Here is a 27,386-nt window from a genome sequence, read left to right as displayed (position 1 = left end):
ACGCTGAGTAAAGAAATATTTTCTTTAGTCTGTCTTTGTTAGAGATAATGGGCAAAACACAGAGATAGCAGAAGTGCAAACTGGCAGCTGCAGCATGTAGTGCTCAGAGCACAGGGAAGAACACAAAAAAAGGAGGCAAGACTCAGGGAAGTCCCAGTACCAGAGTCTATTTACAGGCAGTATTTACAAGTAGAAGGCAGTTCCAGAAATCAGCAACAAACAGTCTAAGCCAGGGGTGCTCAATAGGTGGATCGTGATCTACTGGTAGATCGCGAGGCAAAATGAGTAGATCGCGGAGTGCCAACCCCCCCCTTCAGGTGCCTCTGGGAGGAAACGCTGGGAGTAAGGCCCATTGTACTCAATGGGGCTTACTCCCAGGTAAGTGTGGCTAGGATTGCAGCCTCACAGCCTAATCCTAGGCATGTCTACTCAGGAGTAAGTTCTGTTATACTCAGTGGGGCTCAAGCTACACCAACATACATTGTACACATAAATGTTATATGTTATGATGGCGCAAACATTGTAAAAAAAACTCTGGTAGATCTCCAGGCCTTGCTGGGTTTCAAAGTAGCTCTCGAGCCAAAAAAGTGTGAGCACCCCTGGTCTAAGCAATTCAGATGCCAGTCCAGCAGACATTCATGCAGCAACTCACTCCTGCAACCTACACAGTGGAGTGTGCTTGTTGGACATTTATACTTCTGTCAGCCAATGGGAAAGGCCATGACCTCATCACTGAGGAATGTCACTGCATCATCCTGGGTGGGGACCGAATCAGCTTTTCCCCTCTCTCCTTGTTCTCTGCAATGACTCAGCACTTTGCCCTGATTGGCCCTTGCCCCATTGTCTGCTGATAGGCTTACACACAACAGCAGTGTGGTAGGCCTGCCTTATCCAGCCACCAAATTGCCTTACTGTATGGGGCACATACTGTAACAGTCTTAACTCTCCTAACACTCAATTTTAGCAGATGTCCCCTGGTTCTGGTGTTATGTGAGATTGTAAAGAGCATCTCTCTATCTACTCTATCCTTCTCGTGCATAATTTTGTATATCTCAATCACACCTTCCTTCAGGCACTTTTCTTCTAGACCGGGGGTCTCCAAACTTTTTGGCCAGAGGGCTGCATCAAATATCTGGTGTGGTGTTGACGGCTGGAAAAAAATTTAAATATAAAATTTAAATAAATAAATTAGAGATGGAACTTAGATGAGTGAATAAATGAAAGAATGGGCTCATTCATTCCACTGGTCCTCAGAACATTCAGTTGAGTGGGCAGGAGACTTCAGAGGACAAGAGGCTGGCTGCAGGCTGGATAGTGGCATGCCATTGGTTGCATCTGGCCAAGGCTGGGGTTTGGAGACCCCTGTTCTAGACTGAAGAGCCCCAAACGCTTTCCTTGTAAGGGAAAGACTTTCCTTGTAAGGGAGGTGCCCCAGCCCAGTAATCATTTTGTTCTGGCCACCACATCTCAAAAAGGATATAGTGGAAATGGAAAAAGTGCAGAAGAGAGCAACCAAAATGATTACTGGGCTAGGTAAACTAGGTAGACACATTTTGACTGGTCCAAGGCCCATCACTCTGAGGCTGCAATCCTAACCATGCTTTCCTGAGAGTAAGCCCCATTGAACAAAATAGGACTTACTTCTGAGTAGACCTCGTTAGGCTTGTGCCCTGAGTCTACTTCATTGTTCCACTTCATGGAAAAATAGGGATTTGAATCTGGTCCTTCTTGATCAAAATCTAACATGCAGTGCACTATTCTCCACCTGCACAAACAGTAAGATCAGATTTGTCCAGAACCTTATTTAAATGGAAAGAGATTATCAAGATGTGTAATATCAAGCTCAGGGATGCAAAGCAATCAAGAATTTAACATTCAAATGACTTTGCATTCTAACAAGGACAAGCATGAAAGCAAGACGGCAAAAATTTCTTCTATGAGTACAGCCAAGGGGAACATTTCATTCATGATTGTGTATTTTGATCATTCTAATGTGATGATATAATGGAATGGGAAATGACCTCATTGTAGACCTTTACATTTATCATGCTCAAACTCATCCACCTGGTTTGCGGTAAGAAGTCCCTTTCACCATAGAATCAATGTCTAAAAGCTTGTGATCTCCAAGTGCTAGAGCACAGTGCCAGATTTCATTTTCAGCTTGTGAACTTGCGTGAGTATAGCAGTTCCACAGCAAAGCAAACCAGTATAAACCAATCAGAATTTCTTCCCAGGATGCCCTTTGTATAGAAACAGGCAATGTCTCATTTTCCTCTTGTTAATGTATATGAAGTTATACCTCAGTCATGGTGATGAGAAAGTTGAATGGTATACTAATAGGAAATGCACAAATACAAAATACTTTAAATTCTGGGTATTTAAGTAAAAAAAAAACAAAAAACCAGCTGGTATAAAACAGGTGCTGACAGGCCAATCCCATGCAGATCTACTCAGAAGTAAGTCCTATTGTTTCCAATGGGGCCAATGTGTGAATAGAATGTAGCCTAGTAGCCGAATCCTGTGCAGGGTTGGCATGCGCTTTTACAGAAGCATTTTGTAGCAGCACTAGTAGCAGCTGCACTGGTGAGAAGGCTGGAGACTTCCAGTGTGTGCCAGTGGTTGTTGCAAGGCCCAACAGACCAGGTAAGTTCAGCGCAATGGTGGAGGGAGAGTGGGAGGGATGAAACTTGGAGCAAATGAGGTTGGGTGGGCAGATTGGACCCAGAAGGAGATAGAATGGAGGTGCCAGCACATGCCGTATCCTAGTCCCCTTCTGGTGCCCAATCTACCTGCATGAATCAACTCAAAGTTGCGTCAGCAGTATTGCTTGCGCAGGTCCACATTGACCCATAGCAGCTGCTGGGGCTTACCCAGGGTCAAGGGGACAAATGTCCCTTTACCTCCAGAGGAAACCTCCAACAATTGAAAAATCTCCAGGATACAGCTGTAGCCGCACTAGCACTACTGCATCACCACATGGGGATGAAGTTAGCACTGGGTTGTAAATAAAAATCAGGATAAAGAGAATCAAACATTTACAGCTAGCAAGTAACCTAGTGGTGTCTCAGCTTAGGGTCAAGCTTTTGTCCTCTTGCAAACAGAATCTTCTAAAGATATTAAGAACTGCATAGATAATCAGTGAGCTAGGGGTCAGCTGCCAGGAGGGTGGAGGAAGGAGCTTGTTATTACTTACACCATTTGTTTTAACCTTGTTTTAATGCCATTTGTTTTAACCTTGTTTGTAAGCCGCCTTGACGGGGTGGTGGTAATAATAATAATAATAATAATAATAATAATAATAATAATAATAATGGGTAAAAGTCTGTACCGTTCTCTTTGTGAAAAAAATTGACCTGTCAGGAGGAGAATTCTTAGTCTAATGAGCAGGTACATCTTTCTGTCTTTTAGTCAACATTAGTGAAATCCTGTTCCTGATTAGCACATGTTGGTCATGGATAGAATCAGCTCAAAGTTCCCATATAGTGACATGTATAACTCTTTACCACAAAATTCTAGTGACACGATTTCATCCCAAAATACCACCAGCATTGGGTGGAAAATAATGGGGCGTGGAAGGTAGAGTAGCAGCAGATCGTCAGAATCCTATGTTTATCTAGGGGATGACAGTGTGACATTTAGCATGCAAAAGGTGGGATTTCAATTAAAACACTCTTACTGAAATCAGTCAAAGGCTGCCCATGAAGGCTGACCACCATAGATACAACAGCAGGCTGGAAGTCAATTAATCCTGCAGCCAGTCATGGTGAATCAAGAGAATTATGTTAGTAGATCCAGTTAGCAACTGTTACCTTGCACATGCCTGATCTTGTCTGATCTTGGAAGCTAAGCAGGGTCAGGCCTGGTTGGTACTTGGATGGGAGACTGCCTGGGAATACCAGGTGCTGTAGGCTTATACTATAGTCTTTTGAGACTGAAGGTTGCCAAACATTTAGGGAACACTGATCACATATATCAAGACATGGCATAGAACCACATTATCTACACTTGGAGAACTAGGAGCACAAACTAGTGGGAACTTAATGATGGGCATTTTGGCAATGGACACTGTTTAAAGAGCCTGCACAGCGAAAGGAGCCAGGTAAGGGAATTGACTTTAAGGTGGAATGGAGGGAAGCTGTGAGCATCTGTTCACCACTCTCCCTCAATCTGTCTCCAGATGCAACTGTCATTCTTTATGTCATGGATGTGCTGGTCGTGGCTGGAAACAGCAACAATATATGGGGCACTGTCAGAGGAATAAAACACTGAGGGTAACAACCACTGACAGCTGTTAGTGCTGCTAGCCTGCTAAGCATGAAATAAATTTCCATCTGTTGTCATGATTACAAGGAGGCTAACCTGCCAGAAGCCACCTGATTCTAGTCTTCCCCAGAGGATCAGGGCAGGCATTTTTAATGGGGTCCCTCAGCACACTAGGCCCTTGGCAGCTACCCAGGCTATGTAAGAGAATGTTTTCTTGATGAATACATTATCTCCCAGACAACAGAGCTCATGGGGTTCTGCTAATGAGAACCCCAGGCTATTCAGTTTGGACTCTTCATGGCTCTTCATCTCAGATAATGCCAACTCAAGAAGGAATTTCTAACACAGACATAGGTGTATCTCCATACGTGTGAGTTCACACACACAGACATGCACACACAAGCACGTATCTCCCATGATAGATTTTACAGACATAGACAAGGGGAACCCAGCAATGGTGAATTTTTCAGAATTCTCTGTTAGCCAGGATGGAAAATGACCGATAAGACCGGAGGTTTTGAAGATAGACATTTTATCTTTAATTCACCTTATGATAAGTGTTTCACATGCCACTTAGGGTTTTGGCTAGTATTAAAGAGTTTGCAGTGATGACTTTCTCTGTGAAGCAACCTTTAATCTATGGATTGGCCTGGGTGTTTCTGGGGTGAGGGGGGGGGGGAATTTAGGACCGTCTATCCACTAGCATCAATAAACACCCACCCGTTTGATGCAACGTGTGCAATCCAAATGACTTGCCATCAGCAGAGCACAATTGCATTGCAGATAAAAATGCGATGGCCAATCGAAGAAGAAGAGAGCTCTTCCAAACAAATCAGGCCACGCCTTGCAAATAAATAAATAGATAAATAAGAAAGAACACCTCAAGGTCACTGGAAAGCGACTGCACTGCTTTTGAAACTTCAATACTGCATCATTTCGGTGCTGCCACTTCGAAATAATGATGTAAATGGACTGCTCAATGAATGAGCTTATGAAATAAAAGAATGAAAACAGCCATGGAAACTTTCACCTGCTCAAGCGGATGGTATTTCCGTTCCCTACAGCTATATTTGGATTCTCTTCTAGCTAGGTAGTTGTGAATTGGTGCTCTTATGCATATTTCCCCCCATGTCTGAAGGGACAAAGTGCCATAAAGCTTCATGAAATTAAATTGGAAAGTACACAACATTTTTAGAAAACAAAAGATGTTTCAGAGCCATTTCATTCAGAACATTATCCTTGACCTTTATAGTTAGGAACACTTTTAAAATGCTTCCTTTGATTGCGTTCCTGCGAGAAACTACTTTTGCTACGCCTCAGCAGAGTATTCAGATACGGCCTTGATTATTTTTCTTTTCTAGTGTATTGAAAAAAAAATGGAAATCTTTTTCGTCAGTTATCAGAAAACTAGAAACACAGCATTTCCTCCCATGCCACTTTCAGCACTTTCCTGTCCTGATTTTCAGGGTAAAAAAACCAACAACATAAAAAGCTATTTTTCTCATTCCGGACTGATTTGGGAGTACCAATAATTCATGCCAATACCACAACAGAAAGAGAATTTCTAGCATTACATGAACTACTTTCACTATATATAAGGTGCACAGTCATTTTTTCAGCATTGGTGTTCAGTCTGTAAACATGTCTTGAATGAAAACAATTGTACTGTGAAGTAGCTTTTAAAAATGTAATGCTCAATCTTGGGAGACGTGGTATGGTTTTGCCATAGCATAGGACTGTCATGCTGCCATGAAAGCACAACCAGGGGCCTCATCCTGACTTGGGGATGTGGCTATCCTAGCTGATGTTGTCTCTTGCTCAGAACCACTGAGAGAAATTTTATCTGGGGGTTCAAAGTTTCTTTCGGACCCTTCCCTTCTCCCTTCAAATGTGAATTTGGCTCCCAGCCCCCCTTTTTTTTGCTCCCTTTGACTCCCGGGCCTGCTTTTTGATCCTGGGCCCAGATATGATGTACCCCCTGCACCCCCCTTTCAAAGACCCTGCTCTTGTTCATTCTGCAATGTATATATCCAGTGTGCTATGTTCTGCCTCTTTAAGAGGTCAGCCCAGAGAGCCTCGGGATGAAATAGGCCACTGAAGAGCTTGAGGAAACAGTTTGTGTGACTGGTTGAGCTTTTGTGATCTCCTCAGAGACCTGTGACCTCCTCAGAGACCTCCTAGGCCCAGGTGGACCAGTCACAAGAGACAGCTCACCAAGCTAAGGCCGTTTTGCCTGGGGCCTTTCTCAGTAAGCAATAAACTGTTGAGTTATTAAGAAGAGCCTAGTATGCACTGCTGCTCCCTCTTATCCAATCAGTGAAGGACAAATGGTGCTGAACTGATGATGAAGATGATGGGGAGGAGGGCCTGGACACCAACAACCAAATACACAGCATTCCAAACTATAAAAGTGGCAAAGCAGAAGAAACCAGTTGGGACTTTGTCAAAGTACATGAGGCTGACATGGCCAAGTTCAGAGCACCACAAAAGATTCCACAGCGGAGACCACAATTTCTTCATGACATTCAGTTAAACCAACTTCTTAAGCCTGGTTATTCAGTTAAGGGTGCAATCCTAACCCCTTATGCCAGCATTTTCCAGCATTGGCATAGCGATGCCAGTGGGACATGTGCTGCATCCTGCAGTTGGGTGTCACTCACGGAAGTCTCCTCAAAGTAAGGGAATGTTTGTTCCCTTACCTCAGAGCTGAACTGCCCTTATGTCAGTCCTGGAAAGCACTGACATAAGGGGTTAGGATTGCGCCCTAAGTTACTCAGTTGTCTTCCAGGATTCCACATTCCTATAGGGATGTGTAAAAAGGGAAAATCCATTGTGAAGCCTGTTTCCCTAGTTCAAGATCATAGATTGCTATGGAATTATTACCATCTAGTCTTTGGACTGCAGTTTATCACAGTGGTGCTCATTAACAGTTGTTCACTTCATTTACAGAAACCCAGATGGTTTTGATCATGTGTGCTTTGCTCTCAATCATATTATAGATGTTCACAGCTTGAAGACTTCATAACTAATCAAACACTTCCTGGATGAGCACAGAATGGATCCAATGGAAGCCAGACATATTTTGCTACATTTAGTCCCTTGTTCATTTATTTGCTTGTACTTAATGTGGAAGTTCTGTTAGTGGTCTGGCTTTAAATCATGGGTAGCCCACCCATTTTCTACTGCACTACTGAGAGCTGAGGAGAGGCCCAGACAAAGCAGGCAGGAACTGTGGATTTCATAGTCCAGGCTGCTATTTGGGAAGCATCTCAGCAAGCACTAAGGATGACTTTGGCTCCATTGTTCTAGGGACATGAGCAGCCTTCTTGAGAGACCTGGATGTCTCATGGGAAAATCAGAATTGGTGGTGCAGCGTCATAGTTTGCTGTGGTAGTGTCATCAGGGGGAAAGAGGAGGCTGATGAAAAAGCAAGAGAACATAAGTCAGGAGGGGGGGGGGTCAGGACGTGTTCACCACCATGTCTGAGAACACAAAGAGGGAGGCAAGCAGCAGATGAGACGGTGCCATAGCTCAGTGATGAAGACCTGTTTTGCATACAGAAAGTCTGAGGTTCAAGTTATTTCTTGAACCTGGCATTTCACAGAAGGACTGAAAAAGACTGCTGTGGAGAACCACTGCCAGTCCATGAAGGCAATACTGAGCTTGGTGGACTACTGATATCAGCATAAGAAAGCTTCATCCATAAAGACTTTTGAACATACAGTCCATCAGCAGTACTTACTCCCCTGCCATTTGGCAGTCTGCTTTGGAACTTCTAACGGACACTTTCAAAAGCAGCATTCCATCTGCTGCTTGCCTCTGAAATGGTGGGAAGAGGGCTAAATGCAATCTGATTACCCCTCCCCCCCAATTATGTTCCCTTGCAGTGGGGCAAAGGAGTAAAGCAACCTTGTTAAAAAAGTAAAAAAGAACCCACTTAAGTGTATGAAAGTCCTTGGCCTTTTCTAAAGTACTAGTTCCGTAGAGCTTAATTGTATCCATTCTTATGTTCTTATGAAAGAACAGAAAAATGCAAAACAGTTACATATTTTAAAAAATGTAGAAACAACACTATATTGCACAAGAATGCACACATACAGATCAATTCCTTAAATTACAACCTAACCCAAAAAAGGGCTGGCTTCAGAAGGCAGGGAGTCCATAACCTCCCAGAGTCTCTGCAACCTCAGAGGGTCCCTGACCCATCATTGGCAAATACTCTGGCTTTTGCAATGGTCTTGCTGCCTAACAGCAAGTTGAGCCTAACTGTATTGATTAGAAGGGAAGGGAGAGGAAGTGCCATCCCAAGCAGTTCCTCTTTTTTCCCTTCCCCAGCAACCAGTGTGGTCCAGTTTTTTGTCTGTTGGTGGTCAGACTGCAGAACTGACCATCCTGGGGAAGAGAAGGAAAGGGAAATGAATATTTCCTCTTTTTCCCCAGCAGCTAATGTGGCCAGATACAGAAATAATCTGGGGGGGGGGGGAGAGAGAGAGAGAGAGAGACTACTGCTAATGGAAAGCAAGCCAGGTGGATGGGAGGAAACTGCTTCTTCCCACTGCTGTTATAACCTTCAAAGTAAGCTGGAACTACGTATCTTGGTGGGAGGCGAATGAGTTGGGTACCTCAGTAGCACAAGGTGTATGCACCTGCAGGATTCTGAAGTTGAATCTAATTCGGCAATGAAAAAGGTTTATATGCTGTAATTCAATATCCAAACTATATTGAATGCTCATATAGTGGACAAAAGGATTCCACACCTGATCAAAGCTCTTCTGTATAACTACATCTTACAAAGAATTATACCTTGTTTCTACACAGAAGTGACTGAAAAAGGAGATTCTTCCTAGGCCAGGTGTCAGGCTATTTCAGGTTTCCTAGCATGTCTTCTGAGACTTAGGAAGAGTTCTCTCAGAAGAAAGAATAGATGATGTAATATTTAATTCAATTCTTGTTGCAAGTTTATCACAGGTCTACTATGAATGGCTAAAGAATTAAATTGGAGACAACCAGTGGCGTAGCTAACGACCCTGCTTCCCGGTGCAGAGTTCAAGATGGTGCTCCGGAAGTGACATCACTCCCGGGTTTTTATTTCATACCCACTATTTAAAAACTGCAAAATAAATCTGCCACATCCCCTAAGCTGCTTGCTGCCCCCCCCCCAGCACCAGCCACCTCCTACTCACCCCCAAGCTGCAGACACTTCTCCAAATGAAGCTATCCATCCCCTTTGGTGCCCGCCCTACCAGCCAGGCATGTTGGATACGTGCAATGGGGGCAATGGGTACACTGAGGCCAGCCCTGCAACCATGTGAGGGGAGGTTGGGGCATGCCCCCTGCTAGGGGCCGTTTTGTTTGGCGGGCAGAGCTGGGTCCTGCAGCTGCCTCAAGGGGTGGGGAGAGGAGGCTGTGGAGATGCCTGCCTGCCTGCTCGCTGCCAGTGGCTGAGGGGGAAGGAGAACACAGGGCAGTGCCTGACTGTCTGAGGCTGCCATCCTATCCGCCCTTACCTGGGCGGATATAATTGACTATAATGGGGCTTACTTCTGAGTAGAGGTGCCTGGGGTTCACTCTGAGTGAAGCCTCACTTACAGAGGCTGCAGGGAGGAGAAATTTTTGCCAAGTAATCAAGCTCCAATTCTCCTGATCTCTGGGTCAGTCAGAGGGCAGAGCCTTTCAACTCTGAACAGTTTCCTTTCTCAGCTGAGCTGTTGCTCAGCTCAGGCAGGCACCTCCTTAGTTGCCATAGTCACTTTCTAGGGACATCCCAGCCAAAGTTAACCTTTTATTCTCCTTCCTTCTGCTGCAGCCTGGTTCTGCTTGGCAAATGCTTGCAATGCAGGTCTGTTTTTGGAAACACCAGCATGGGACCCTCCTTCCCAGGCTACAATTCAGTGCACCATTACTTCAGAATAAAACCCATGGAAAGCAGTGGGTCTACTTCTGAGTAAAAAGGGCTGCAAATATATGCAGCTGCATCTCTGCTGTGAATTGAATTGCACACTCCCAGTTATGTGTTATATGCTGTATGTAGAGCTTCTGGCTTAACACACCAGACACCTTAAAGGTGGATTTGATTCCTGGTTCTCCTGCAGTGGTTCCCAACCTTTTTCACTGGCATATCCCTTGGCAGCCTATTTCCATAAATTGTACCCTTCCTATTAGCAAAATGTTGTAATTAATAATACAAGCCCTCATCTCCCCCATATGAAAACCCAGACTTCATGTATTCATCACAGTGTTTTCTCTTTTTATGTGCTTGAAGAACAGAAGACTTTGCCTTTGCACTGTTTTGTACCAGAAGTGGGCTGAGAAATTCTGGGTGATTGATCACTTTCCAGATTATGTCTCAGCTTTTTTACTGTGCTGGTTTTCAATCACTGGTTCGTACATGAATTGATGACCAAAAACTAGCTATTGGTGGGGCTTTCACAGCCAGCTAGCTACCTCCCTTCCAGGCCGTGCATTCTGCCATTATTCCATTCTTTTTCAAGTACCCCAGCCTAAAGGTCCTGTTGAGTGTCCCTGGGAGTACATGAATATCAGGTTGGGAACCACTGGTATGTAGTTTACAGTGCACTTACTCTGATAGTGTTTACAAAAAGGTGGTGAAGACCAGAATTTAAAAAAGAATAAAAATGTATCTTATGAACTTTTACTGTGTTTTTAATAAATTAGAGACTACAGTTCTTAGGTAACAATTAGTGGTAGGTTATTTTTCAGAATCTGACCTTGGGTAAAATCAGACAAAACTATAGTCAGACACCCCCCTAACTTTAACCCCTGACTTATCCACGGGTCAAAGAAAATTCCATGATTGTTGGCTCAAAACTTGTCCTCGACTTATCTGTGGTGTTGACTTATAGGCGAGTGCCTCCTCTCCTTTTCATGCCCTCACAAGGCAACAGGCTGCACTGCAGCCGGGAGGGAGAGGGGAAGCCCCACCTGAGCTGCCTTTGCTCACTAGCATGTGACTTGTATTTGGCTGCTGGCCAATGTGCCTGGCGGAGCTGCAGCAGCCCAAGGTAACTCACGTGCTCCCCGATGTTGCCCCTCAGCCCCTGATGTTGCCCCTCCAGCAGCCGTAGCCAGGTGCATTTGCTACCCCCTGCACCCCCCTAGCTATGCTACTGGAGACAACTCTCTCTTTCTCTCTCTCTCTCTCTCTCTCTCACTCTCTCTCTCTCTGAGTTCTCACACATACACACACCCTAGATAAGTGAAAGTACAACCAGAAATTAGAAATCAGCATATGTTGTAAGTAATAACACCTGGTTGTTAGCTGCTTTATAAACCAACAAGCTTCGAAACTGATTTATTAAAACACGCTATTCCCCTTTGGTTTCAGCTACCTCTCATCTATTACAGTGCTACTCAAGCAGCTCTTTAGCAAAAACTGAAAAATTATTTTCATTACAAGCCTTTATTTCAGATACTTGATGTTTGCCTCAAAAGCTGCCCTTTGTTTTCAGCCTAAGGATGAATTCTGGGAAATGTAATGAGAATCTCTGCTGTCTGAGATGATAAAAAATGTGATTTCCACCATTTCAAACATTTGTCAGGCACCTTTTCTGACCTTTGATGATTTAGAATGAATACTCTGGAGATGCATAAATTTGCAGTGACATTCATTAGGAGCCACTATGAACCGATACATCTACTCATAGAAATCAAAGAAAGTCATCCCTCACCCCCACTGCAGATGTCACTGTGGGGATATGGACTGAAGTGTGGATGCGAGAAGGTTTGCCACTGATCCTGGGGAATAGGGGAGCGGATCATTTGCTTGTATGATTTGATTTATCTTGAAATGTAAATTGCCCATTGATCTATATATGGACTCTAAACATTGAACCCAAGAATGATGCAAGACCTTTTAATGCTTGAAGAGGCATGCCAGATTCCACTGCTCTTTACCCAATGATGTGCCAGCCTCTGCTCCTTCCAATTTCTAATGCTCTAGCTCAGCATTGTCCTTCCCTCCACATTTCTTCTTCCTCTCTGTTCCCTTCTTTCTGTTCTAATCCAGGGAGTGGCTAACCTGATGCCCATGACTAGGAAATGGGCAATAGGAGATTGTCAGTGTTGTCATGTTGCTTCCCCATCCTCCCCAGCAACTGGTGTTCAGAGGAATTATGCTTCTTCCAACCTGATCCTAACACCCTGTGTGGTGATGCAGTGGCACCAATGTGGCTACTGCTGCATTCTGCAGGGAAGTTCAGATTGTGTAGTGCAGTGCCCCTGGGTACCAGGTGGCATAGCCCATACCCTGAGGCATCCAATTGTGTGGACCTATTAAGTCCATGACTATCCTGTCAACAGGCAGCCTCACTCTGGGCATGGTGAAAAGGGAGCCTTTGGAGATTCATGGCTTGGGTCAAGGGTGGCACAAGCAAGAAGACTCTCTCAGTTGATCTCAGGGAACAGGCAGTTTCATAAGGGGGGTGGGTGGGTGGGAGGTGGTCCTTTAAGTCCTTTAGGGCTTTAAAGGTCAAAGCCAACACTTTGAATTGTAGCTGGAAATGAACCAACAGCCAACATGGTGGGTAAAGCAGAGGCAAGATGTGTTTGCTGTGACAGCAGCATATATGCACAGCTGAAGTTTCCAAATGATCTTGGAAAGAGAGGACAGTCCCATGTGGAGTGCATTATGGTTAGAGTGGCCAGGCTGGGCATCCAGAGCTTGGCGCCTGCTTTTAATGTTCTTATTCTGATGGGAGAAATGGCTCCTCCTGCCCTAGTCTTAACTCCCCCTCTCATTCTGCTCCGTGCTCTTCTGGAAATAATCCCTGCAATGAAAGAAGGTGGATTATTTCCAGCAGTTCAGGCGGAAAGTGAGATGCTAGAATGAGGAGGTGCTCTGCTGCCCCCATCAGCGCTGAAGCAGCTGATCACTGGCTGCCCAACTGGCAAGCCTTGTTACAATAATACTGATGGAACCAGAGCATGGAGAACCACAGTCATGTCTGACCTATCCAGGAAAAGATGCAGTTGACAGACCAGTCTAAGTTGGGCAATGGCACCCTGGGTCTCAGTAGTCACCTGGGCATCCAGGTATAGAGTTGGGTTGAATCACACACCCAAACTGCAAGGGGTACACTGATCACAAACAAATGTTCTAGTTTTACTCAATGAGTGGTACGCTCACTGTATTCTGCTGCTAAATAGTACCACTCATAGTAACTATAATGGGCTGCAATCCTGCTCTTATAGAAGGAGTTGTGTTTCTCTTTGTTTCTGATCAGTAGCGCTCTGACCCCTTTTTCCCACCACTTTTAACAAATGGGTTGCAATGCGGCATGGAAGACAGCGTGTGCTCTCCCCCCTGCTGCTGCGGTCTGGATCACAACCATTGTTGCTACCAAAAAGAAATACAGAGAACAAAACTCAAGATACGGTATTCAAAACCACAGCAAAAGAATACTCCAGCACTTCTTGACTTATTGTAACAAAGAAAACACAGCAGAATGGATTCTTCATTCTTATGGTCATCATTTCTATTGAAAAAAAGAGCTGAAAACAAGGAAAGAGCCAGCAGATCATTTTCTGTCCTTTATATTTTAAAATCTATTCCAAGTGCTGCTCCCTCGTTAAGTGCTGTTCAGTTGAAAAGAACTAATGTGAATTGCACATTAGTGAATTTCAATCTAATGAGATGGGGTGGTTTCACTGTGTCAGGGTCTGTCCAGCGGTGATGGTAGCATGTGAATATAAGCCAATGTTGAGCAAATGTAACATGTGGCAAGGAGGGTGATTTCATGCAGAGGAGGGCTAGGTAGGAGGCTGATGGCCCAGTCCTATTGCTGGGCTCCACCACCAGACAAGGTGCTCTGGAAGTGTGTAGACCCACAGGTTTCCCACTATGGCTTCCCAGCCAGACTATGGCTGGAGAGCCCTAGTGCATATTGGGGGATGGAGGAGCACCTGCCAATGATGGGAGAAGAACAAGTTGGGGGAGAGTAGAACAGGGGAAGGGTGGGAGTCCTGTTGGGAGGTAGAAGGGGGAGGCACCCAGTGCTGGTGACTTGCACTGGATGCTTATCTTCCTAGCTCCTGACACACTCTCTTTCTTTCCTGCCAGAGCAGGTCTGAGAAAATCCAGTGGCTAGTGGCAGGCTTATGGGAGGCTCTCCCAGGCATCTCAATCTGCCCTCCACCGTCATAGCATGTAGCATAGTCCATTTTGGCCCAGCTGCATGCTATGGCAGGAGAAAGGATAGGATTGGGCTGTGAGTCTCATTCTTTTCCCTCTCAAATCCCATCCTCATTTGCTTTGTTTTAGTTCGACTCCAAAGCCAGAAGTAAACTCCATCTGTTGAAAGTATCTGAGGGAAATGCTGTTTAGGGGCAAACTGGTGCTGAATTGGTGCAAAATTGTGAAGAATTCAGCACTTCCCTCCCACTTGCCCTTTCTTTGCAGGAAATCGCACCCCATTCTTTACATTCAGAATCAGCATGCATTGGACCCCTAAGACACCCTGCCTCTCTCCTTATGATGGTACATTGAGTGCTACCCCTGCTCCTGGAACTGATGGTTTAGGAGTTGATGTGGCTGGGTGGTCTGTCTAATGGATGTGGGTCCTCAGTGCATGCCCAATCTGGCTGATCCCTGATGTCCTATCCATTTATACATGTGTTGATCACAATCCAAATTCTAATATACGGGCTGTGTCATGGTCATGTACAATTGAAACTTCATACTATTTTCTTATATTAGTCTCCCTGCATCCACTGAAATTACTAGAAAGGGAGACCATGCCTGCTTGGAGTATGTGGATATGTTCTCTTGCTTCTGTAATATTGCGTATACAGCGGCTGGGAGACAGGTTCAATTGGCACATCCTCTCCCCCCTTCCCTCTTTCAGGAAATGCTGGGAAACTACGATGTGGAATTCAGTCCTCTGCATCACTATAAAACTGGCAGGAATCCAGATTCCAGAAGCCGTTATATGTCCATGTGTCCAGGATGAACAGAATTGTTTACTGGGATTTTTCATTTTGCTAAATGCAGAGGGAGAGAAATGAGTTTAATATCAACAATTTTAAACCAAGCCCTTTTGTGGTTTCCACCAATAAATAGCTGACTGCACATTTCAGCACCTTCTTCCACATACAAGCCATCAATTACATGTGCCACATTTCAAGTGGTATAGTTATGAATTTACAGAAAGGTGAAGAAGTTCACAATCCCTGATTCATGGTCTCCTTCTCTTCAGCTGCTGAGGAAACCACTCAGAATACCAACATGTTTAGCTTTCACTGAAAAATAATTCAACAAAGGGCACAATCCTAACCTGCGCTGGAACAGGCAGGCCGACTGGTTTGGTTATCCAGTGCAGGTTTGCTATGGTCTGAGGAACAGCTTGGAATAAAGAAATTTTAGTCCCCTTACCCAGAGCCACACCACAGGCAGCTACGGGGCTTCTTAGATCTGCACCCGCAATTTCTGAGTAACAGCTCTTAGGCCCTGAGTAACAGCTCTTGGGGGTTGGGATTCGGTTGACACTGCTGCACTACGTTCCTTCCCCCCCCCCAAGCCAACCTCTCCCAGTCCTGAAACTCCCCCTCTGCACATTCATTCCTCCCTCCCACCTTCCTCTCCCAGCCCACATGCTGGGGCCTGTGCCAGCACAAATTCACTCTATCCCAGCACTGCTCCAACTCTGCTGGGCCAGCGCCTACTCCTGAGTAGCCACGAATGTGCTTTAGCATTCCTTGTTTCAGGACAAAATTTAAAGAAAAAATAATAATTGCAAAGCTCTAATAATTAATATACAGAACATATCCAAAGGAAATAAACTTTAACCTTGCCCTGTGTGACTATTAATATAGTTGCATACAATGTAAGAGAAGCAGTTGGGCTGTTTGTTGTTTGGGAACAAAAATGCATAGACTGTTTCCCTCATTTTTGCATTACTAATATTTTAACATATGTCTTTCACTGGTCATCTGGTGACCTCCACACAGTAGGATGCAGTGTTGGTTCTGCTGGATTGCATAGGCTAGTGGGGGTAGGATTGGGGCACAAGTTTTATCAAGGATAGAAAACTTTTCCCCCCCAAAAACGTATCTCAAAACTAGCAAGCTACAGATGGAAACATATCCAAAATATCTTTGTAAACATTTAAGAATTCTCAAAATGGAATCAGTGGTTAGGATCTAAAATAGAGCCATAAACAGTTGGAGTTTCATTTTCTGTTTTTGACATGAAAGAGCAGCTCCCTCTGCTGAAAACACAAACTGCTTTTCAAAATGAAAAGTGACTTAGAAGTGGACACAAGCATGTGAGATGATTTTCCATGGACCAATACCAGTGCCCATTTAATGTGGAAATTTGACCCAATTGAGACAAATTTCAGCTTGCATTGGCCCAGCATTTGCGGATAATGAGAACAGTCATAGAAAACAAGAAATAGGTGGCAATTTGGCAATTTGCAGATAAGTGAATTCACGTATAATGAGAACTGATTGTATATACATACATCCAATAAAAGTTCTGTAAAACTTTTCTTTCTTTCTTTCTTTCTTTCTTTCTCTCTTTCTTTCTGCTAAAGCTGTCCACATCAGTCACTGTATGGAATGAGCACCCCATAATGTAATTTTGCTGCTTTCCCTGTATTAAATGTGAATTCATAATGAAATGCCAGGGGTCTTCGAGGGATCCAACTGATTATTGTTTTATTTTTACTTTCTCAGACTGCAGCTGTTATCGATGATGCTGAGCATATAAGTGACACATTAATAGAAATCTTGGGGATCTTAAAAAACCCAGTGTATTTTTAATCATAGGAGGAATTTGGTAATGGATTATCTCTACATGCTTGCGGGCTGATATCGTTTGCAGTAAATTTTAACTAGATTTTCATATTTAGTTGAGTCAAGAGGAAAATAATATCTCATAGACGAAAACGTCAGGTCACGGAACAGGTCACTAGAGATTAACAACAAGAATAGGTGATTTTTTTTTAAAGTCAAGATGAGATAAAAAGGACCGTGCAATTTCTGCAAAACAATGGAACAAATAGAATGTAATAATGGAGACAGCCCTTCAGAGAAAAGGATCTAGTCATTAACATGCTATCATCCTAGACACTGCTTTTTCTTCTTCACATAAAGTCAGATTGGTGGTGTATTTCTATATTGACCTTTCTTCTGAAATGACTGTTTTTTTGTAGCAAAAAAGGATGCAAAAATAAGAATTAAGAAAGGACTATAAAGATCAGGACCTCCAAGAGGAATTTTATCAGGGGGTACAAAATTTCTTTTGAGGACAGAAGGAAAGGGGTGATGATAGTGGGCGGGATGGAGGTGGGTGAAGGCAAGACAGGGCAAGGGGAGGGTGGCAACAGCTGGAAAAATCTCCAGAGCCCAGGTCTACCCTCCCAGTAGACCTGCACTGTCAGTCAACCCAGCCTCCACCTTTTGCATTCCATGAAGCTAGCAGACATCATAGGAAACTTCTGATTATCCTAACTTACAGCAGCTGTAGTGGCACCAATGTAGCATGTGCTGCATCCTGCAGGGACATTTTAACCTCTGAAGGCCTCCTCGTGGGAAAGGAACATTCCTTTCCTGCTAACTGGGTAAGAGGCACTTTTTAAGTGGGTGCTCTTCTTTTATGTAGCAGGGGGAGAGTAACTGGCCCTCCTCACCCCAGCAGTGTCTTTTCTAGTGGCTGTCTGCCGGTGTTTTGCATCTTTTAGATTGTGAGCCCTTTTGGGACAGGGAGCCATTTAGTTATTTGATTTTTCTCTGTAAACCGCTTTGTGATCTTTTGTTGAAAAGAGGTATATAAATACTGTTAACAACAACAACATTTGTTCCCCCTGAGGAGCCCCTGCCAGCCCAATGGCTAGATGTGTTTAAAAATGGTGGTTAAAAAAATTGTTGAAAATGCAAAGTGAGGTGTTTTTATATTTTTATTCACAGCAGGATACACAATTCCAGTGCCTCTTATTCATTACCTAGGGATAGATGAAAAATACCTCTATTGATGGATCATCTGACTTGTGCCAGCAATATCACTGGGGCAAGTCCATGTGGATCCACAAAGGAGGATCAGGCCTAAGGAGGTCAGGACTTGGCAGGCACCATTGCTGGTTCACTGATGCTGAACTAGTCCCCTTCCCGGGTTAAATGTGCACTCCTCCCCACCTCCATCACCTCCCCATTCCATCCCCACCTCCATCACCTCCCCATTCCACCTCCTCCCCACTTTGCTCCAGCTCCCTGTGCGATCCTACCTGGGGCAGTCAGCAGCTGCCACTGGACATGCAGAGCCAGCCACTGGACACTTCCTGCAGGACCAGCTGAACCCATGCTCTCCAGCGAGTTGTGTTCACAACTACCAGAAAGTGTGTTATGTGATTGGAACACATGTTCTGGCGGCACAACTCTTCAAGAGGACTGTGCCTTAAGATTTGTTGTAAAAAACGAAACATCAAAAATAAGGTGCTTCACTAGTAGCTCAAGAAAAATGCAGTAAAAGTGATCTTAATTGTCGTGGTTGCGTGTGTTCCACGATTCTGCTGAGAGCATGTATATGCTTGTATTTGGTGCACCAATAAGAAAGGAAAAGGGAATTATTTGGGGGGGAGGGTTAGGAGTGCTACACTTTAGTCCCTCATGGCTACTGAAAAGGGAAGAGTGATTGAGACGGAAGTTGCAAGAGAAACCACATAATGATAGCTATGATCCTGAAAACAGCTTGCCAAGCCATGGTGCAGTTTGCTGTGATGCTTTGGAGACCCGAGAATGAAGCAAAGACAAAACAGGTCGCAAAGACACTTAGACTGGCCCCCAGTATTTGTTGGATGTTAGGGTAATGCTTAGGTATTGGTCAGGACATGGCAAGCTGAGGGATCCTAATCCGATGCGTTTCTGGGATTGGGACTGATTATTTGGGGATGCAGTAAAGAATGTTCTGTGTACGTTCATTTTCCTTTAATGATTACTAAAGGGAATAATAGAAAATAATTCAAAAAATTGAGTGTTCACTGTATCATAGCGTTTGGTGCTGGAACCCAGCTTGGACCATGCCTGAGCAAAGCCCAGTCCATAGACTCTAGGAACTAATAAAAGGCAACCTCGACAAATTTTATTTTTCGAAAAACAGGAAGTAGCAAGGCACTTCATGTACATTTCAAACAAACCCAGCAGAAATAGCAGGAATTTTTCAAACATCAACTATTTGAGGCAAAGGAAGGACTCAACTTTTGTTACCTAACTGAGCACAAAAACAATTTTAACATGGTGAAGCTGTATATGGTTTCTCTCCCAAGTGGGTTATCTGGTGGTGCTTAAGTATACTTCTATGATTTAAGGTCATTCCACACTTCTGGCACTTATAGGGTTTCTCCCCTCTGTGAGTTCTCTGGTGGTGCCTGATTGAAGGCCATTCCACATTCCTGGAATTTATAGGGTTTCTCCCCTATGTGAGTTCTGTGATGGATTATCAGATGACCACTCTGACTGAATGTCATTCCACACTCCTGGCACCTATAGGACTTCTTCGCTGTGTGAGTTCTGTTATGGAGTATAAGGCTGTCATGGGTACTGAAGAGCTTTCCACACTCCTGACAGCTGTAGGGTTTCTGCTGGTGGAGTTCTCTGGTGGCACTTAAATACACTACTGTGACTGAAGGTCTTTCCACAGTTCTGGCACTTATAGGGTTTCTCTCTTGTATGGGTTCTCTGGTGGCGCTTAAAGTTTCCACCTTGACTGAAGATCATTCCACACTCTTGGCACTTATAGGGTTTCTCCCCTGTGTGGGTTCTCTGGTGGCGCTTAAGTAAACTACGCCGAATGAAGGTCATTCCACACTCCTGGCAATTATAGGGTTTCTCCCCTGTGTGGGTTCTCTGATGGAGTATAAGGCTGTTGCTGGTACTGAAGCTCTTTCCATACTCATGGCACTTACAGAGTTTCTCCCATGTGTGGGTTCTCTGATGCTGCTTAAGTGAACTACTCCAACTGAAGCTCTTTCCACACTCCTGGCATTTATAGGGTTTCTCACCTGTGTGGGTTCTCTGGTGGCCCTTAAGTTTCACACCCTGATTGAAGGTCATTCCACACTCCTGGCACTTATAGGGCTTCTCCCCTGTGTTGGTTCTCTGATGGATCTGAAGTATACTACTCTGACTGAAGGTCTTTCTGCACTCTTGGCATTTATAGGGCTTCTCTTCTGTGTGGGTTCTTTGCTGGGAACGCTGAGTCTGCTTCCTCTTTCTTTCAGTCTGGTCCCAAACAGATGCTGAAATAGGAACAGAAATGCAGTAAGAGACCAAAGGAAGAAACTGCAGCTAGTTGGGAAAGTGTGGTGTCCATTAGCTGTCATATTTGGGGGGAATGGGTCAGCTGGTGTAAGTGCTCCTGAGCAGCCCAACTGATGGTGCTGCCGCCATTCATAGACCTCCTCCCAGTCATACTGACTAAGAAGCCTGCTGAAGAACTTGTCGCTGTCCCCCCTCCATACATGATCCTTCTGGTGGCACCCAGAGGCCTTAGAAAGGTACTTCCAGTTTTCAGACACACGTAAACATAAATGCACAGGAGAAATTCCTTTTGCATTCTGCCCTAAAATGCATTGTGGCTCCAGAATGCTAGTTCCACTGGAGGGAAGGAGAGAGAGAATTGGGTCATTAAGGATCTTATATGGATCTTTGTTTTGTAGCTTGTTGCAGTTGTGAACCTACCATAAGGTCTGATGGGGCAAAAGCCCCAAGCGCGAGGTGCTAGAACCCCACGGAAGCCTCTCTGAGGCTCCCAACGGGGGCGGAAACTGTGCTTCCAGTTTCCAGGAAGCACAGTTTATAATGTCGGGAAACCTCAGAAAGTCTTTCCCGACGCAGTCCTGGGTTGCGCAAGACTCTGTGAGCCTCAGGTGAGTGGGGGGGGGTGGATTTTTGCATGGGGGGGCGATGATAGCCCGTGGGGGGGTCATCATGGACCTTTGCCCCAGGTGCGTGGCTGGGGAAGTCCGCTTCTGGCTTGATGGGTCTTGATTGCTCATCCCCAGCCCTAAATGAATGCTGGTATTGTGTAGCACCTTACCAAGGGTGCAGAAGCTAACTATGAAGGCCCGTTGCTTCATCAGTGTGGACTCCTTGGCTGAATTTGGCCACAGAGTTGTTGAGGCCACCTGTGGTTGGAGAACATTCTTTTACGTTGCTAACAACCTTGTTTACTTTAAGTTAGGAAATTCCCAGGATGTGGCTTTTGTGCACAGGATCAAATGAGCTGTGTAAACAAGGTGTAGTCATTCATGAAAAATTTGCTTCTTTCACACTTCTGGGCCTAATTTTGGAGGGGGTATGTGTGTGATTGCTCTGACAATTAAAAGTATAGCCTGCCTATAGGCCAGTGTTTTTCAATCTTTTTCATGCCATGACGCCAATCAATCAATTGATCAATCAATCAAGCGTTGGACACAACATCCATCTGCCACCATGGGATCCTATCTGTCACCCCTGCCTCTCTCACCACCTACTCCCTACCCCTGTAATACCCTCCCAGCACTGTTCATTGTAACCAAAAATTCTTATTAGAGAGGGCAGAAAAACTCACCATGAAGCCTCGACTAGTGAAAGCTATCTTAGCAGAATTGCTAAGATTCTGAGCAGGACTGGGACACAGTCTCCTAGTACCTGAACAGATACACCAGATGCCTGCCCTTTTATCAGGTGGTGCTCTTAGTCCAGTGGTCTTCAATCTTTTTTATTCCCATAAGTCGCCGCAACCTCATCGGCATCCCGAACCCAAGGCTGAAGAACACTGCTCTACCCCTCTGGGATCTGAGGCCTCCTGCTATCAGTCCAGTTTCAAAGTCATGTTAGTGAATCTGAAAAATCTGAAGAAAGCCTTCTTTAATTAAAAGAAAAGAAGGGAAGGAATGAACAATACAACAGCTAGACCAGCAATTTTCAATGTTTTTCGATTCATGGCACATTGACCTCTGTGGTCCTGTCAATGGTCTTCACCTCTTGTAATGTCACATCCAGAGCCGCAGAACCTGGAAAAGCATTGTCAGCAATTTTCAACCACTGTGCTCCAAATTCCCATGGCACACCTGCAGACCTTTCTTCATCAATGTTCGCCATGTTCTTCAAACTCCTGTGGCACACCTGCAGCATACTGGCTAAAAAGATCATCCCTCTAGACATAAGCTAACCTTGTGCTTTGGTTTGGCCAGTCTCCATCCAACCCAACAAGCAATAGTATGAGAGAGAGGATTTTGAATTCCGTGCTATAACCTCAAGTGAGTGATTTAGAAAGTCATTCACCTCAGCATCATCCTGGATAACTGTCATCTTCTCTCCCTGGGAATGTGTTGATGGGAATAAAGATGCACTGTAAGGGGGGAATTCTTTAATGAAAGATTTCTCAGACGTGGGTTATGGGTAGGAAATTCTTCTCCACTGAAGCAATCTGTTATGTCCTTGGATGTCCTCAACATACATTTCAGAGGCTCAACAGAGAGTGCCGAAGAACTGCATTTGCATGATTTTCATTTTTATCTCCTCCCTGTTCGGGAGTGTGCTGTGTTAAGGTTATTTTTGGATAAATTATGAGATGATTGGTGTAGGATCCCAGTCTTGTCCCAATGTGAGCAGGTTGCAAGAAAACATCAAATACAGCAGAGTACTTTCAGCAGTTGTATTGAGCAAGGGATATCACATTCAGAGTAGTCAGTAAACATTCCAAGAGTCAGCACGGAGAGCAGTCAGTCCAAGTATAACAAATCCAAATCAGTTTCCAATAATACACAGTCAAAGGTTCAGTCCATAAGTCAGTAATTACATATACATACAGTATCCAGCCTCCTCAGTCACTGGCAGCAGTTCAACAGTTACCTCCATCAACTCCCCTACTGCTGCACTGGAAGCTCCAGCAGACTAACCTTATGTAGTCAGCTTAGCCAATCAGTGTTGGCTTGGTCACACCCAGGGTGTGTCTGTCCCAGGTGCCTGCTGATTCTGCTAACTCAGCAATCCACACCTGCTCCCTGAACCAACTTGTAAGCTGTGGTTCTGCATCCCTCAGAACTCAAGCTGACATTCTCCTCCTTGGTTCAGGTCCTCTATCATACCTAGACCCTTAGTCCCAGCTTCTTACAGTTTTCTAGATGCCTACTAGTTCCTTGCACTTTCATCAGTGCGTCCGCCATGTTCTGGCTTGATTCACAGTATGTTAGGTTGATTAAACCATCAGACACACATTGCTTCACATTATGGAAGCGTACATCTGTGTGTTTGGATCTCCCTCTCACACCAGGTGTCATAGCCATCTGGATGGCTGCCTGATTATCCTCCATAACTGTAATTGGTTTAGGTACCTGTATGCCAAGATCTATCATTAACTGGTTGTACCAAATAAGCTCCGAACACATCAAACTCAGCGCAGCAAATTCTGATTCACATGTGGATAGCGACACATGTCTTTGCTTTACAGTTTTCCATCCCACTAAGGCTCCTGCCAGAAATAGTGTCATGCCTGAGGTTGACTTCCTTGTCTCGGTGTCTGAGGCAAAATTTGCATCCACATATGCGGTAAGACTCAGACCACCCTTAGGTTCAAGGTACAAGGATAAGTCTATCGTTTGTTTTAAATATCTCAGGACACGTTTGGCGGCTAGCCAATGTTTCTGTTTTGGTTGGCTTGATGCTCTGGCCAATATATTACAAGCCATCGCTATGTCCAGTCTACTCCACTGGCTAATGCACATTAAACTTCTCAGTAAGGATTTGTACATGTTTGTGTCAAACATGGGACTGGGTGAGTCATCCTTCTCAAAGTCAGTCTCCATTGGCGTCTTCACCCCATTGCACTGTTCCATGTTAAACTTTCTTAGTAATGCTGCTATTTTGCCTCTTTGTGAGATTTTATAGCCATTTAATACTTTGGTAATATCCAATCCTACATAATTGTGTATTTCCCCTAAGTCACGCAATGTAAACCTTATCCGCAATGCTTCTATAAGAACATTTGCTTGTTCTGCATTCTTACATAATATTGTAAAGTCAACTACAAAACATAGTATAATGCATTTCAGCTGGCCTTTACCCCTGGTAAAAATACATGGGTCAGCTGTGCCTTTGTGGAATCCCTCCTCCTTCAGTGTAGTAGAAAGGCAATGGTTCCATTCGTATCCAGATTGCTTTAGTCCATATAGGCTCTTTTTAAGTAGCCAATATCCTTTATCAGTTTCAGCAGTCCCCAAAGGTTTCCTCATGTAAACAGTGTGTCTAAGTGACGCATGTAAATATGCGGTCTTAACATCTAAATGCCTAATTTTATACCCTTCCTTCGCTGCTAACACCAGCGCACTATACAAGGAACAATTTCTGAGAGTAGGTGCGAACAGTTCATCATAATCAGTTGCTTCCTGCCCAAATCCTTGGGCGACTAGCCTGGCCTTACATTTTGTCTGACCATATGCATCCCTCTTCACCTTGAATACCCATTTGCACCCTATTGCCTTTTCCCCTTGAGGGAGATAGGTGTCCTCGTACACATTTAAGTCTTGCATAGATTTCAATTCAGCATTGATAGCTGCCTTCCAGGCTGTTTGTTCATTTAAAGGCATGTCCTTTATAGCATCATATGAGGAAGGTTCAATGGACACTTGACAAATAGTCCCCGGTTTGAACCGATCAGGTTCCCTACGTTCTCTGGTGGATCTACGGGGTATACTGACATCCTCATCAGTAGGTTGTGGGTCTGGTATCTCAGTCTCAGGTTCTGGTTGCAATTCTTTGTCATCCATATCAGGGAATGTCTCCTCATCCCTAGGCTCCTCCTTCAGTATAGGAGGTAGTCTTTTAGGTGATTTCTCTTTTACAGGGACAGATTTCTTTGATTGTAATCCATTATAGTCCGCTATCGGGTAGGATGTGGCAACACATGGCCCCAATCGTTCCCACCCTGTAGTGTCCTCTAGGAATTTTGCACTTGCACTAACAACAATGTCCTTTGAGTGCAAGTACCCAAATCTGTATGCCTTGTGGTTCGCTTCATACCCAAGGAAATACATCTTCCTGCTTTTCTGTTGTCCTTTAAGCCTTTGCTTCTTAGGTATGTGTAAATAAGCAGGGACACCAAACATATGTACATAGTCCAGAGATGGCGTTTTCCCATGCCATATCTTATATGGTATCTGTCCAGTGCCAGAATGCCAGATTACATTTAATGTATGCGAAGCACACATCATTGCCTCGCCCCAATATTTAAATGGTAGTCAACTGTCTTTAAGCATACAGAATGCCATATTCTGCAAAGTTTGGCCCCTTCTTTCACAGTGGGCATTGTGTTGAGGTCGATAAGGTGCTGATATACGGTGCTCTATGCCATTTTCTTTTAGCAATCTTCAAACCTTTGGTTCACAAATTCACCTCCCCGGTCAGTTATGATGCATTTGGGTAGCCTACCAGTCTTCCTCTTTACAAACTTCAGCCAGTACGCTACAGTCTGGCTTGTCTCTGCCTTTGTTTGCATCAGATAACAAAAAGCATAATGAGAAAAATGATCCTCGATGGACAACACAAATCTTGCTCCTCCCATGCTGGGAGAGAACGGCCCAATTAAGTCCATGAAGATTAGGTCCAGGACCTCTTTGGTTTCATAATTACCAGGCTTCCTGGTGGGTGCAGCCTTGGACTTAACAGCTTTGCACACCTCACAGTCCAGGTATAAGCCACAGGGTTTTAATTTTATCCCTTTAGAATGTTCAACAGTCTTTCTGAGGGCTGGGAAACAAGCATGACCAAGTTGGCGATGTAACTTGTGAATACAATGTGAGTGTGCTGCTCGGTTAGTCAACACTGACCCCACAGTTTCTTTTGAAGTATAGTATAACAAATACAATCCATCACGTAATTTAGCAGTTGCTACGTGCTCAGCATTCTTCATTATTTTACACTCCTCTGTATGGAATTGCAGGGTGTAGCCCTGCCTTGTCAACGCGGCAACAGATAGGAGGTTATAGGTCAGGTTTGGTACATATACCATTTCAAAGGTTCTTTGCAGTACTGGCAAAACAACTTTTCCCTTTCCACACACATTGGCAGTGACTCCATCAGCTAGTGTGACACATTGGTTTGCTGCAGGCTCAAATGATTGAAACAGTCTCTTATCATTGCAAATGTTTGCCGTTGCCCCACTGTCAATAACAAAATAGTTTTCACAGTCCTTTGTTTTTCCGGTGACAGTCAAATTCACCCCTTCTCCTTTGCCATAATGGAGGGGTTTCTTTCCTCCCCTTTTAGACCGACAGTCTTTGATTAAGTGGGAAGGGCTCTGGCAGTGATAACATTTTCTCACGGCAGAGTAAGCTTTTGTAGAGTCAAGGTCACTTACTCTTTCCACAGGTGCTTTCCCTCTTTGCAGGGCCGAGGAATTCTGCTTGTGATTTCTAAGCACTCTGTTGTCTTTTCTCCTTCTATCCTCATCAAGGAGTCGACTTGTCAGGCTGGCAATTGTTAGTTCTGCTTGGGGTACTACTTCCAAATTTGTCACAAACTGGTCATAGCTCTCATCAAGGGAGCAGAGAATTATGTACACCTGTTGCAGTTCAGTGAAATTTCTCTCTTTTTCCTGGAGTTCCCCCAGAGTCCGTTTCATAAACTCTAGGTGAGTCAGCATGTTCCCTCCTGGCTGGAGGCATGTCCTTAGCAGTTTGTGCATGAGATGTACCTGCGCGCCAACACTATCTCGCACATAGATGGCTCTGAGTGCCTCCCAACTTTCTTTAGCTGAGATAAGTCCGTCAATGTGGACCAGCTGCTGGTCCTCCAAGGTCAAGCCAATTATACATAATGCTCTTTCATTTTCCCTTTGGTAAGTTTGTATTAGTTCTGCGGCCTCCTCCTCATCGAGGACTGCCAAGTCTGGTGGATTAACCACCACATTCCCCAGAGCCTCTCGCTTTAGCAATAACGAGACTTTACAAGACCAAGTGGCATAATTATGTCCATTCAACCGGATTATCAGGAACCCTGAGGCTGTAACTGTGCTCATCTCCATAATGTTTTCAGTCACCTGTAGCAGTAACAACAGCAGTTCTTGTAGCTCACCAGTTCACAGGATTAACTCAGCAGTTGCAGGGACCAAGTCAGCAGTGTCTGGGACC

General features: G+C 44.4%; 1 protein-coding gene across 1 annotated transcript; it reads right to left on the bottom strand.

The window, feature by feature from the left end:
• Positions 1 to 19,806: 19,806 nt before the first annotated feature.
• LOC136638512 (zinc finger protein 501-like) lies at positions 19,807 to 22,359 on the bottom strand. The gene is made up of 3 exons (XM_066612556.1): positions 22,213 to 22,359; positions 21,314 to 21,401; positions 19,807 to 20,513 (listed from the first exon to the last, which is right to left on the bottom strand). Exons 1-3 carry the CDS (start codon positions 22,357 to 22,359, stop codon positions 19,807 to 19,809), a joined length of 942 nt encoding a protein of 313 aa, XP_066468653.1.
• Between the last annotated feature and the right edge of the window lie 5,027 nt (positions 22,360 to 27,386).

This window comes from Tiliqua scincoides, chromosome 2, assembly GCF_035046505.1.
Source record: "Tiliqua scincoides isolate rTilSci1 chromosome 2, rTilSci1.hap2, whole genome shotgun sequence".
Taxonomy (NCBI): Eukaryota; Metazoa; Chordata; class Lepidosauria; order Squamata; family Scincidae; genus Tiliqua; species Tiliqua scincoides.
This window is presented reverse-complemented; position numbering and strand designations above follow the sequence as displayed.

What these genes read in the sequence shown, in the direction of transcription:
- LOC136638512 (XM_066612556.1), bottom strand. Translation starts at nt 22,359, where the DNA reads ATGGCGAACATTGATGAAGAAAGGTCTGCAGGTGTGCCATGGGAATTT. An exon ending in CCATTGACAGGACCACAGAG is followed by an intron (nt 21,402 to 22,212) that starts GTCAATGTGCCA and finishes CTCCAACCACAG; the next exon opens with GTGGCCTCAACAACTCTGTG. An exon ending in AGTTAGCTTCTGCACCCTTG is followed by an intron (nt 20,514 to 21,313) that starts GTAAGGTGCTAC and finishes TTCCTATTTCAG; the next exon opens with CATCTGTTTGGGACCAGACT.